The sequence below is a fragment of the Mandrillus leucophaeus genome, unplaced genomic scaffold (genome assembly GCF_000951045.1).
Source record: "Mandrillus leucophaeus isolate KB7577 unplaced genomic scaffold, Mleu.le_1.0 Scaffold552, whole genome shotgun sequence".
NCBI classification, from domain to species: domain Eukaryota; kingdom Metazoa; phylum Chordata; class Mammalia; order Primates; family Cercopithecidae; genus Mandrillus; species Mandrillus leucophaeus.
The window spans coordinates 1303807-1318519 of NW_012105942.1; the positions used below are offsets into that span (position 1 = coordinate 1303807).

Genomic DNA, 14713 nt, shown 5'->3' on the forward strand with positions numbered 1-14713 from the left:
ATATTTGTGAGTGGATTCTACTGCAAATGATCAAGATTTGGGGACTGGTTAAACAAATGATTGCATATTAATACAATAAAGCATTATAATATAATACAAATTATTCTATATATAAAATACCTATTTGAGATAGATATTTGAAAGATATTAATTATAAGTGACACAGCAGTATTATATATTGTTTATATATATAAATTATGTCTATAAAATTTACTGTTACTCTGAAGTGATAAAGAATGAAAAAAATCAGAGGACCTTGGGTAATTCTTTCTTTCTTTCTTTCTTTTCTTTGAAATGAAGTCTCACTCTGTCACTTGGGCTGGAGTGCAGTGGCTCGACCATAACTCACTGCAGTCTCCACCTCCCTGGGCTCAGGTGATTCTTCCACCTCAGCCTCCTAAGTAGCTGGGACTACAGGTGCACACCACCACGCCTGGCTAATTTTTGCACTTTTTGTAGGGATTGGATTTGTCATGTTGCCCAGGTTGGTCTCGAACTCCTGAGCTCAAGGGATCCACTTGCCTTGGCCCCACAAAGTGCTAGGATTACAGGCATGAGTCACCATGCCTGCCTGGTAGCTAATACTTTATAGTAAAGGGATTTTTGCAGTTTGGTTGACTATAATTATTTTGTCTTTCACTATATTACTAGATCAATAGACAATGAAGATACTTGTCATTTGAAACCACACAATATTTAGGCAAGGAGCTTTTAGGTGGACTGTGTATTCAAATAGATGACCATCTGTAAGGAAATATGTTACTGTATAAGGGAGAATACACTCAAATTTCCTCCCACTCTGATTCTATTTCTCTCTAGTACTCTTAAATTTTTTCTATTTTTTCCACTTCTTAAATCTTCTAATTCTTACAATATTCAAAGAAAACCTCATAGTGTAATTGTCAATTATACTCTAATTGGAATGCAAATAAGATTAGCATTGCCAGTGTAAGCCTGTGTGATGCCTGTTTTAAATATCAATTGCACAACTAAAAAACGAGGAATACTTATGCCAAATAAGCAATGAGATGATTAAATTGAATAAGATGTAAAATCTACTAGGCCGGATATTAATATCCTATTACTATAATCTATGTTAATATCTTCCTGAAAAAACAATTGTAACACACATTTAGAAGGAACAATGAGAAGTTTGAACATAAACTGCATCAATACTTTCTGGCACATTAGGAGGATAATGAAACCAACAAATAGTAATATACAGCCCTGATGACCCAGAAAGTGAAATTTGATACAGCTCTTAACATTTTCCTTTTAGTATTCAGAAAATCTTCCTAGGGAATAACAACAACAAATCATCAATGGAGAATGGTCTATGTATAATGTATAATGTATAATGATGGTTTATATGATGTATATGATACCAAAAATAGCCAGCAAAACACAGTTTCGAGCTAAGAAATCTTGTGAAATAAACTATCAAAGAAGAAACTAATCCCTAGCACTAATCAAATTCAGGAAGCCTAATTAGAACTGTTAAGCCTAATCTGCCAATCTGGCATTTGCTCAAAATGTAGTCAGGAGTACTAACTACTTCAGTGTATAAAAATAGAGATTATCTCAAAATCCACAATATAAGACATCATTATCTTCTGAGTAAATAATACAGACTAGTATATACCTCATAATAAGTAAATGATCCCGTGTATTTTAACTGAAGAAAAAGAATCAATGTTCTTGATGTAAATGTCCTCAACAGTGTTTATTTCTTATTCTTGGCCAGAAAAGAAGAAATGTGTTAAGTATGTAATAATTCAGGCAGCTGATGAAATGTACAAAAAAATTCAGATTCTTATCACAAAGATAGTGAAAGTCTTCCATCTGCAGCCCTCTAATTTTCTAACTTTATATACCCTCTCTCGGTGACCTCATCCACATCCATAGTTTTAATGATCACTTGTACACCTATAACTTCCAAGCTGCCAAGAATCCTTCCTCAGTGTCTTCCTCTCCTCCCAGCAAATGACTTTACTTACTTCCATCAACCAAACTGACATATTTAGAAAGTAGCCCCCTTAATCATGACCCGCCCACATACTTACCAGGACCCATCTTTCCTTAACTTGCTTCCGTCCTGTGTGAGATCAGTGCCTTCATTTGGACCGACTCTATACCTCTCACCCACATTATTCAGGTGTTTTTTTTTTTTTGAGACAGAATCTCGCTTCAACACCCAGGCTGGTGTATAGTGGTGCGATCTCAGCTCACTGCAACCTCCACTTCCTGAGTTCAAGCAATTCTCCTGCCTCAGCCTCCCAAGCAGCTGGGACTACAGGTGCATGCTACCATGATGACTGATGGGGTTTTTAGTAGAGATGGGGTTTCACCATGTTGGTCAGGCTGGTCTCAAACTCCCGACCTCAAGTGATCCACCTGCCTCAGCCTCCCAAAGTGCTGGGATTATAGGTGTGAGCCACTGAGCCCAGCCAGTTTTTTTCCTTTACTGTCTCTCTCTTTACTGGTTCCTTTTGGGCATTTAAATAGAATTTAGCTCAATGTCACTCCTACCCCTGAAGATCCAGTTAAAGGGACTCAAATTCTGATGGCATGTGAAAGTCTAGCCCCTCCCTAAGATTTCTGCAAATTCTTAGGGGTTTATAATCACAGGATTCTTTCAGCCTCTAGGCATGGCCGTCCTTGTGTGCTCTGTGTTCCTCAGTCATCTCCTTGGTTTCCAGAACAAAATCATTCACAACTAAGAGTGGTGAACTTAATTATTGACTTTATTGAAGGTGTCTGAGATCCAGGGAAGGATCCCACTCTCCAGCACACACTGCCCGCGATCTTGCTCACTCAGCTCTCACTCCTCTCTCCATTCACCCACTTTTCATCCTTTTTGTTCTAGGCTTGTCTGGGAAGACCCAATTCACTGTGCTTCTAATGTGCTGGTGTCAGCCAACTCTTTCTCTTTCTCCACATTATCAATTGCTGAGTTTCACTAACTATTGTCTTGCAAATTCTTAACTCTATCACTTTTATTTTATTTCTAGGCCAACACTGTTGTTTAGATTTCTGTTCCTTATACTTGGATTATTGTAGTATTGCAGTGAATTAACTGGGCTTGGGGCTTTGATTCTCGATCCCCTCCAATAAATCCTGCACAGACCTGAAAGATGTGTCTTTCCAGAGTTATCCTTCATCATGTCAGTTGTAAGGTCAGAGTTCTTTAACAAATCCCAATTCTGATGTAATAAAGTCCCATTTGCTTAGCCTGGCATTTAAGACTTTCTATAATCTGGTCCCAAACTAATTTTCCAGCCTTGTCTCCCAGTCCTCTGTCACTCGAACCAGCCAAACTGGTAGACCCACTCTCTTTAGCATCTACCTGCACAGTCCTGTCTTCACAACCCTGGAATGTGTTGTGTCCTTAATCCACTCATTTTCAAATCTGGTCTTAAATATTACCTCCCCTTCCAAGCCCTTCCTGGCTCTCTATCTGAGAGATTTCCTGGGATATGGGGCTTTCAGTGCTAAAACTGAACAGTCCTGGGCAAACCGGGACAGTTGGTCACTCTGCCTGTGATATATGTGGCAAAAGTCCTGTGGGAGAAAAGGGAGGCAGTGCTTTCTTGTGGTTGCCTGTTGTGGAAATTCACAATGTTTGTGGCAGAATTGGCTACAGAAAACTCCAGTGAGGGAAAAGGAAGGTGAATGAGAACACTTGTTCTACCTAATAATAGGCCCAGGCTGAGACCTTCAAATAAACTTGCTCCTTCCTTCCCTCCTTCCCTCCTTCTCTCCCTCCCTCCTTCCCTCCTTCCCTCTTTCCCTCCCTCCCTCCCTACCTCCTTCCCTCTCTCCCTCCTTCCCTCCCTCTCTCCCTCCTTCCCTCCTTCCTTCCCTCCTTCCCTCTCTTTTTTTCTCTTTCTTTTCTTTTTCTTTTCTTTTCTTTTCTTTCTTTCTTTTTCTTTCAAATTAAGAAGAGCAAGGATGAATAAAAAGGTGCATTCCAAGTAAAGGAGTTTTTAATAAGGATCTAAGTGGGTGGGAAACGTACAGATCTTAGGAGTGAGAGGAAAATCTACACAGGTAAACAACATTTTCCTTTCACTGTTACTTTGAAATTAATCAGAATCAGAGCTGGTCACTATTAGGAAAAATAAATGAACACCAAAAGTTAAGGCCAAACTTTCTGGAGGATTTTCACACCAAGTTGAGATTCAACATGAGTTATAAAGGTTTGGTACAACAACAGCAGATCAAGCAGTCAGGGAATTGTGTTAGAGATTTATAACATGCACATGTTATATTGTTTGAGAACATTAAGATCTGTTATAGAAGAAAAATGAAATGAATGAACTAAGATGTGTTACACAGAGATAAGTGGTTAGTAAGTAAAGTATGTATGTATGTGTTAAATGTAGATGCATGTTAAAAGGGACGGAATGACCAAGAAATGCCTAATAATCATGAGTCATTGCATATATAGGAGGACCCTGTGGCCAGATGTACTTGTCCTTGCATCTTTCCAATAGAGCAAGTGGCTTAGGCTGCCTTAAATATATGGAACCCTTTGTTCAAACCTCAATTCTGGTCCTTGTAACCACACCAAGAGCAGGGAAGGCTAATGAAGCAGCAGAGGGAGACAAAATGCATGAATATGGAGTTCCTCAGGATTCAAGTAGTGCGGCCCATTCATGCCATGAGCATCCAATCCTAAGTATATTAATGTACACTGCTTGTTTCCCCCACTTCTCACTATGTGTTTTAAGTTGATTTAATAAACTGTTGATGTGAACAGTTTAATTTAGTCTTGAAGTTTTCATTTCCATGATCTCTGTGATAGCCTGTCTGGCAGTAAACTTGGAGGCTATGTGGCATTAGGATTAATTTCCTATATGACATGATTTTAGAAAAATGTTCTGTCCGCCATAAGGTGTCCTCTCTTCAACTAGCATTGTGTTATTAAATAAGTAGTCACTTTAATAAATAAGTTGTATTTCTGAACAAATTTGAAGCTTGAGATCATTTATAATAATTTACCTTGGTCAACACATTTATGGCTTATTTTTGGTTGCTCAGATTATTTACATGTGACAATACTCTAATTGAATGTGCTGGCTGTTTTTTCTTTCTTGCTTACTTTTTTCTTTTTATTGGAAATAGGCAGGGTACCAAGAATTACTAATTACAATATTCCTGCATTTCATGGGTAATGCTTGAGGAATGAATTAGTGATGCAAATGCTGAGTCAATATCCACAACTGTAACAAGTTTATGATGCTAGAAGTAAATGTCCACAGGTACTATTAGATTTATGAGCAGGCAAAACAACAGCCACAAGGCCTTCAAGCCTCCAAAATCTCCATCCTTGGCTTCCATTAGAGTTGGCTCTTTAAGATTAGGTTCAATCTCTAGAAAGTTCATTAAATAACTAACTCAATAAACATTTATTTAGAAACTCTTGTATACTACACTCTGGATGAAGACTATAAAATCTCTGCCCTCATGCGAGAAGTGGGGGAAAGAAGCAGCATATATTAATATACTCAGAATTAAATGCTCGTGGCGTGAATGGGCCGCACTACCTGAATCCTAGGGAACTCCATATTTATGCGTCTTGTCTCCCTCTGCTGCTCCATTAGCCTTCCCTGCTCATGGTGTGGTTACAAGGACCAGAAATGAGGTTTGAACAAAGATAAATCAGAGCAATTTAATGGCTAAGTGGCTGCCTGTATATGTATATCAGGTGTGCAGAGTGTTTTCCTGCCATTATTGTTGCCAAAAGAATTCACTGGGACTTAGTACATGAGCATAGTTTAGTTTGTGAGAATGACTGATCAAGAATATGACCTCAGAAAAAGAGACAGGGTAGGTAGATTTGTGTGGAGAACAGACCTGGAAGTTCTTCTGTTTTGTTTTGTTCTGTTTTGTTTTTTGTTTTTTGAGACAGAGTCTAGCTCCATCTCCGAAGCTGGAGTGCAGTGGCACAATCTCAGCTCACTGTAACTTCTGCCTCCTGGATTCAAGCGATTTTCCTGCCTTAGCCTCCTGAGTAGCTGGGATTACAGGCATATGCTACCATGACCGGTTAATATTTTGTATTTTTAGTAGAGATATTGACCAGGCTTCTCTCTAACTCCTGACCTCAAGTGATCTGCCCACCTTGGCCTCCCAAAGTGCTGGCATTACAGGCGTAAGCCACGGCATCTGCTCCCAGACCTTGAAGTTGATCATAGATTGTATGTCATGATGGCACTTGGACATTTGGTTTCTTTAGAGAAAAAATAAAGTTCCTATCTCATGAGATGCAACCAAATAAGTTCCAGATTCATTAAGCAATTAAATATTAAAGAAATAAAGAAGTAGAAACCACTATAAACAATCTGTAGAGGAAAGGAAACATTTAAATGAAAGGGAATGAAAGGAAAACATTTAAATCATTAAAGCAAAGAAATAAAACAACTAAGGAAAATTAATTATACATAAGACTGTATAACAATTTTCAAATTCTGCACATTATAAACTTCTATATATGAATTAAAATACAGATAACAAATTAGGGGAAATGTTTTCAGTATATATGACAAAATACTTAAAGTAATAGATTTTCATTCTACCAGAAAGACATGCACACAAATATATTCATTGCAGCACTATTCACAATAGCAAAGACATAGAATCACCCTAAATGTCCGTTAACAGTAGACTGCATAAAGAAAATATAGTACATACACACCATGGAATACTATGCAATCATAAAAATGAATGAAATCATGTCCTGTGCAGGAATACGAATGGAGCTGGAGGCCATTATCCTTAGCAAACTAACACAGGGACAGAAAACCAAATACTGCATGTTCTCACTTATAAGCGGGAGCTAAATAATGAGAACAAGTGGACACAAAGAAGGGACTACAACAGACACTAGGATATTAATTTGTTTTATGACAGCAAAAAAGAACCAGGTTGCCCAATGCTTTAGCGAAGGTTCAGCCTCTTCAGCAGCATGATTCATGAGGGCATGGATCCTCTGGTCCACACTTCCCTCCCCCTCGGTATGTTCTGCCCATTCATCCCTGACTATTAGTACACAGCCCTTTTCTCCCCAGAGGACAATATACACTGGCACACTGCCAAAACAACTGGATTGAAGGGTTTAGTTTTAAGCTACCACACTGTTCCTGTACCACAACTCCACCACTGAGATTTTGAAAAGCCTGAGCCAATTATTTTCTAGAATGTCACACATTCTGGATTGGTCTGATTCTTTCTTCATCATGTTATTTTACTTGTTCCTCAAGCTCCTGTATTTCTGGAAATCTGAAAATTATATTTAAAGCCTTAGCAGCTTCAGGTGAAACATCTATGGCAAGACTACCTTGCCGTGATGCTACAGCTTTCACAGGAGCTTTCACAGGTTGTCTACTAACCACGATAAAGGTGGTGACAACCAGGTTTATTTACATGGAGTAAAAATACGTTCTCGCCTGAGCAATTACCAGGTATTTTGTGGGGGGTAGTATTTTGGCAACTTATAAATATCTCGGTCCACATTAACCTTTCATGTAATGGTTTTAGAATATATTGATGATCTTCGCATCAATCAGTTATCAGTTGTGGGGGCAAAATGGTAATTTTACAATTATTTTGTTTCCTATATTTATTATTAAATATTCTTCTGTGCAAAGCAGCTTTCCCATACTACTGCTTCTAAAAAGTCATGGTAAATGTTTCTTTCCCTTTAATTTTTAGAGTAAGGAGACTAAGAAATTGTGTACTTGTCACCTCTAATGGTGGCCTACTAGTTTTTCTTCCTCATTTTTTTGAATATCATTATGGGTGTATAGATTTTGTACTCAAGTATGTTATTATAATCAGTTGTTATCCTTCTACGATGTCAGATTATCTCCCATTTGCTCAAAGAAAGATGTTTCCAGCTCGTTCTTGTGTTTTTGATAGTCCCCATTTGTCTTTGCTTTTTGGCACAAGAAGATGTCCAAGGTTCACCTTGTACTTCTCTTTCTCCCTGTTATTTCTAAAAGTTCTGTGAAAAATTCCTTTTTCAGACTTGGGTAATTCAAATGTTCCTCCACATGGGAGGTGTTGGTAAGACTCTATATTCATAATACTGGTGGTGAAACATATGTGGCATTTGGGCTGATACCTCTGCTGAGGTAAGATAATTAACTTCCATGTATCTCTTGGAACACACCGCAGGGGCAGAAAAATCTTTCTCCTGTCCATTTAGTTCAGTAGGTTGGACTGTGTGAATTAAATTGGCAAAAGACAAATTAAGAGGACAAAAGGATTACTGCACACGCACATAGATGCTTCACAGGAAAGAACTAAAAGCCCAAAGAGACAGTTAGAACTGGGGGCTTCTATATCACTTTAACGATGATAAAGTGTGAAGAGGCTAGACAAAGGAAAAGGGGGCTTAGCCTATTTGTGGTATGGGAAGCTTACCAGAAAATGTATGGGTTTGTTATTCAGGTAAGACTCATTCTCCTCTTTCTGATATGGGTGAGTGGTAAAGCTTTTTTGTTTCTTTGTTTGAGACAGGATCTGGCTCTACTGTTCATGCTGGAGTACAGTGGCATCATCTCAGCTCACTGCAACCTCCACCTCCTGGGCTCAAGCAATTCTCCCACCTCAGCCTCTGGAGTAGCTGGGATTACAGATGTGGGTCACCACGTCTGGTTAATTTTTGTATTTTTGGTAGAGACGGGGTTTTGCTATGTTGCCCAGGGTGGTTTCAAACTCCTGGACTCAAGTGATCCACTAGCCTCGACCTCCCACAGTCTTGGGATTACAGGCATGAGCCATCTGGCCTGGCCCAGTAAAGCTTTAAAAATAAAAATTTATGTCACCTTTACAAAGGGAAATTTATGTCCTGCTTTTCGGCAGAAAGGGGGAGGTCAGAGTTGTTCCTGAGTATTTAGTTTCTGAACTCTTTTCAGTTCAAGATTAATCCTTATGCTGAAGTGGCATATTTGGGGTGGCATATCCTCATCCTCTTCACTATGAATGTGGATCACATTTTTGCAGCTTTTATTTCTGCAGTTACTTATGTTTCTTTCTCTGCGATAGCGTCCGGAATTGGTGGGTTCTTGGTCTCGCTGACTTCAAGAATGAAGCTGCAGACCCTCACAGTGAGTGTTAACAGTTCTTAAAGATGGCGGGTCCGGAGTTTGTTCCTTCAGATGTTCAGATGCGTCTGGAGTTTCTTCCTTCTGGTGGGTTTGTGGTCTCGCTGACTTCAGGGTTGAAGCTGCAGACCTTCACGGTGAGTGTTACAGTTCTTAAAGGGGGCGCATCTGCAGTCGTTCATTCCTTCCAGTGGGTTCATGGTCTCGCTGGCTTCAGGAGTGAAGCTGCAGACCTTCACCGTGCGTGTTAACAGTTCTTAAAGATGGCGTGTCCGGAGTTTGTTCCTTCAGATGTTCAGATGTGTCCAGAGTTTCTTCCTTCTGGTGGGTTCTTGGTCTCACTGGCTTCAGGAGTGAAGCTGCAGACCCTTACACGAGGTGAATGTTCCTGCTCATAAAGACCGCAGGAACCCGAGTGAGCAGTAACAAGATTTATTGCAAAGAGCAAAAGAACAAAGGTTCCGCAGAATGTAAGGGGACCCGAGCAGGTTGCTCTGCTGGTTGGGGCAGCCGGCTTTTATTCCCTTATCTTGCCCCACCCACATCCTGCTGACATTTTACAGAGTGCTGATTGGTGCGTTTAAAAATCCCTGGGCTAGATACAGAGTGCTGATTGGTGCATTTACAATCCTTTAGCTGGACACCAAAGTTCTCCAAGTCCTCACTAGATTAGCTAGACACAGAGCACTGATTGGTGCGTTTACAGATCTTGAGCTAGACACAGAGTGCTGATTGGTGCGTTTATAATCCTTTAGCTAGACATATGCCTGCATTCCTCAGCCCTTCTGCAGTTGATGGGACTGCACCCCAGGAGCAAGGGTGGCACCCATAGGGGAGGCTTGGGCCGTGTGGTAGGGGCTCAGGCATGACGGGCTGCAGGCCCTGAGCCCTGCCCTGTGGGGAGGTGGCTGAGGCCTGGCGAGAATTAGAGTGTGGCGTGGGGGGACTGGCAATGCTGGGGGACCCTGCACACCTTAGGCAGCTGCTGGCCCGGGTGCTAAGCCCCTCAATGCCCGGGGTCGGCAGCCAGCCGGCTCCTCTGAGTGCGGGATCCTGGAGTCTACCCTGCCCGGAACTCACGCGGGCCCATGAACGCAGCACGCAGCCCCGGTTCCAGCCTGCGCCTGTCCCTCCACACCTCCCCACAAGCAGAGGGAGCTGGCTCAGGCCTTGGCCAGCCCAGAGAGGGGCTCCCACAGTGCAGTGGTGGGCTGAAGGGCTCCTCAAGTGCCGCCAGGGTGGACCCCGAGGCCAAGAAGGTGCCGAGAGCGCGAGGGCTGCTAGCACGTTGTCACCTCTCACTATTACATGATCAGCTCCATAAGTAAAAGACCTGTCTTACCTGCACATTCTCAGCACAGAGCTCAGGCATTAAATAAATACTAGGGGAACTGGTTGTACTTTTCTACCAGCCCATAAATGGGCATCAGATACTCAACGTGTTAAAATTATTTGAAAATCAGAGTAACTAGTTTGCTGACTTCTAGTGTGCAGCCTTTACGCCAGCTGTTGTGGCTGTGTAGGGGTCTTTTCTTCCATCCCTATTCTAGGATGCATTCAACATAAGCGAAGCGTTATTACTCACGAAAAGTGCTAATATGTGGACGGATGCACCTAATGTTTTTGTCCCCTGGTTTCTTTGCACTAAAACCAATCCCAATAGCATTCTGTTTCAAGTGAAAGGTTTTTATTTTTTTTTAAACTAAGTAAATTGCTTTTTCTCCCAGTTTACTCACAGCAGTACCTTACACTACAAAAACCAGCAACTGGTTTCCTCTTAATGTCTAAACATAACATCATTGTTAAAAATTAGAGACTTTGTCACAATTTGTATTTTTTAAAGGTAAGGTAAATAAAGTATCTTATTATACAGAATTACAAGGTCTCATTCTTGTACATTTCGCTATTCCCAAATATTCTGCAATCAGAACCCTGATTGCAAAACTAAGTACATGGGTTTTCAAAAGACACCGGGCCAGAGAATTCTTTCATCCTAGTCCCAATCTCGCCCCTGAAAGCGTGGGACAGGAAAGGCTGCGCCACGGGATATAAATGAGGGCTTATAAGGCCGTCGGAGGCCGCGGGGCTCGGAAGGCAGGCAGGACCCAGCGTTGCATTGCAGAGTCGAGACGACCTGGGCTGCCGTGACGCCGCAGTCGCCGGCCTTAGTTTCCCCCGCCCTGCCCGAGAGCGGCCGCGCCTCTCGCTCGAATCCGGGTACCGCCGGCGACTCGGGTCGGTCCCTTCCGGTTGGTTCCGGCGTCTGGCCTGACATGCCGGCGCTGCGGCTGCTGCTGCTGCTGCCGCGGGGGCTGCGGCTTGGGAAGCTCCGCGCTTCCGCAGGCCTGGCCTCCGCTGCCCGGGCCCACGCCGCCTGTTGCTGGACCCCGCCCCGGCCCAGCGCACTACCCTCGGGCCCCGGGCCCCGCCCTGGCCTCAACCTCTCCTCCAGCCCCTGTTTGCGGCCCGCCACCGCCGCTGCCGCCAGCCCATACGCGCCGCCCCCATGCGCCGCGACCATGGAGCGCGCCGAAGCGGGTGAGACCTGGCTGTCCAGCGGGCCGGGGCGGGGGCGACAGGAGCCGCGGGGGCTTAGACCCGCTCTGCGCTCGATCTCTGGGAGGGCCTGACCCGCGCCGGCCCTGCTCCGAGTCTCCCTCCTTCCAGAAAGGACTCAGGGTAGCACCGAGGAGCCCGGTGCAACCGAGTGTACATCGGTGTTGCCTGTAGCGAAGCGTTTTAATGCACGCATTGTGGGTCCGACAGGAGGCGGGGGTATGAGCCCATCCCCGAGTTTCACTTTTCTTTTTCCCTTTCTCATCCTGTGACCCTTTGCACAAACTTAATGCCAATACACATTGCTTTCGACGGTGTCGATGTGGGTAAATGTAAACAAAACCTAGTAAAATCTCGATTGTATCTTATATCACAAATATTAAGCACCTGAACCACCATACTGTCTCATTTAGGATTTTCTGCCAGGTTTGGACATGACCAATTTTAAAACTGGCGCCAAGTCTATACTAGCGCCCGGGATGAAATTCCAGTTTGGGTCAGCGTTTGTTGTGAATTGAACTTTGTGAGTGGAGCATGTTAGGGGTTGGACTTTCGGTAAAAGGGACCGCAACCCAATTAGAGAAAAGGTGCTCCTCTGCAAGGTTTTCATAGGATAAACTCATACAAGAGTATAAAAAGCATAAAAACGTTAAAGTGTGCTATATAAATAGCAGTTAACTCATGTAAATATGTTTACAATTGTTAAGTGAATGGAGTGATGACAGTGAGTTTTTGCAATTAGGAAACGCATGGGAATGGAAATTGTTAAGGAGAAAAGAGCCATACTCCAGTTCCTTAAGTGCTGTGGCCTTGCAATTCAGGATCCTGTTAGCATATCTGTATATTTTCCATACTCATATAAAGTTTAAGATGTTTGTGGAGGTTACTTCCTCCTTTCATCCATTTTCGGACATTATTAACTTATTTTGTCCATTTCTCCCCAATAATTTGGATTGTACTTTTGTTCCCTTTTTATGAGGAGGAAAGGAAAGCCTGGAGGTCAGGTAACTTGTTGATTTCTACGCAGCAGTCAACATTTACTAACGTGTAAGATGTTAATACTATTTTTAGTAGCTAAGCCAGGACTAGAATGGATGCCTTTGGCCCTTTCCAGTTGTTCTTAGGAATAAACTTATTTATTTGTTTTTTTATTTAGAGACAGGGTCTTGCTCTGTTGCTCAGGTTGAAGTGCACTGGCGCGATCATGGCTCACTGCAGCCTGGATCTGCTGGAATCATGCCAACTTCCTGTTTCAGCCTCCCCAAGTAGCGGGGACTGCAAGGTCCGTGCCAACATGCCTAACTAATTTTTGTATTTTTTTTTTTTTTTTTTGTAGAGACGGGATCTTGCCATGTCACCCAGGCTTGAACTCCTGGGCTCAAGCAGTCCTCTCAGAGTGCTGGGATTACAGGTGTGAGGCAACTTGCTCAGCTGGGATAAATTTACTATTTACCTAGTTGAGTGATGAGAGACTTACTTAGCAAAATTGAGTAGTCATTTATTATCCAGGTAGGAAACTTGCATTTTGTGTGACAGTGGGCGACTGTCCATACCCTGTTTACACTCTCTTTTTTTTTTTTGAGACAGAGCCTCGCTCTGTCGCTCAGGCTGGAGTGCAGTGGCACAATCTTGGCTCACTGCAACCTGCGCCTCCCGGGTTCAAGCAATTCCTCTGCCTCAGCCTCCTGAGTAGCTGGAACTATAGGTGTGTGCCACCACGCCTGGCTAATTTTTTTGTATTTTTAGTAGAGATGGGGTTTCACCGCGTTAGCCATGATGGTCTGTATCTCCTGACCTCATGATCTGCCTGCCTTGGCCTCCCGAAGTGCTGGGATTACAGGCGTGAGCCACCTTGCCCGGCCCTGTTGGCCTATTTTTGATGAAGTCATTTGCTTCACCTATATTTTAATATTAGCATATATTTAAAGGTATGGTTTTATAATGTACTTAAAATGTATGTATTGTTTTTCTTAGAAAGGTAATATTCAATTTTGAAACGTTTGAATAGCAGAAATGAGAAACATATGAATGTATTCAGCATAGTTGTCAGCATTTACAAGCAGTTTATACTGTTTAACCTTGGCCACATAGGTGGAAGAAACTTACCTTGAGTCTCAAATGAGACTTTGGACTTTTGAGTTAATGCTGGAATGAGTTGACCTTGGCGGACTATTGGGAAGAGATGATTTTATTTTGCAGTGAGATTTAGGTGGCCAGGGGCAGAATGATAATAGTTTTTATGTCTGTCTCCTCCAAATCCCATGTTGAGATGTAATCCGCAATGTTGGAGGTGGGGCTTGGTGGGAGGTGTTTGGGTCATGGGGGCAGATCTCTCATGAATGCCTTAGTGCTCTCTCTGTGGTAATGAGTTCATGTGAGATCTGGTTGCTTAAAAGAGGCTAGCATCTCTGCCTCTCTGTTTTGCTCTTTTTCTTGACATGTGACACGTTGGCTTCCCTTTGCCTTGCACCACGATCTTAAGCTTCTGGAGGCCCTCACTAAAGCAGATGCTGGCACTGTGCTTTGTGTGCAGCCTGCAGAACTAGGAGCCAAATAAACCTCTTTTGTTTAGAAATTACCCAGCCTCAGGTATTCCTTTATAGCAATGCGAATGGACTAATACAACAGGGGTGTGAGTGTGTGAACAATAGTAGAGATTAATCAAATTGCAATAAAATTTTATGTTTTCTGGCATGTATGTTAACTATGGCCTATCATCATAGCTATGTTGTAAGCCATATTCTTAATGGAATATGTTTTACAGATATTATATCTCAAAATAGAGTATTACAAGACAATGAATTAAAGGACTTCTTTAATATCTTGAGTGGTAAATTAATCTTTAGTAAATATCTAGAGTAAAAATTATATTAGTATTCCAGGATCTGTTCAATCTTATTAGTTCAGACAGCATTTGTGTCTGTCAATAAAGGCACGGATTATAATGGCACTGGGGAGACTACCATCTGATAAATGTAGCAATTAACTTTATCAATTTAAACATACACCTTCTTTCTCTTACCTCCACCCAAGGTATAAGATTG

At 42.3% G+C, this 14713-nt stretch overlaps 1 protein-coding gene across 1 annotated transcript in view; it reads left to right on the forward strand.

The window, feature by feature from the left end:
- Window positions 1-11559: 11559 nt before the first annotated feature.
- Window positions 11560-14713, forward strand: part of AKAP7 (A kinase (PRKA) anchor protein 7) — a 151722-nt gene continuing 148568 nt past the window's right edge. The window contains exon 1 of the mRNA XM_011998025.1: window positions 11560-11651. Coding sequence (XP_011853415.1) covers window positions 11633-11651 — 19 coding nt within the window. The 5' untranslated portion in view covers window positions 11560-11632. The remainder of the gene's footprint in view (window positions 11652-14713) is intronic.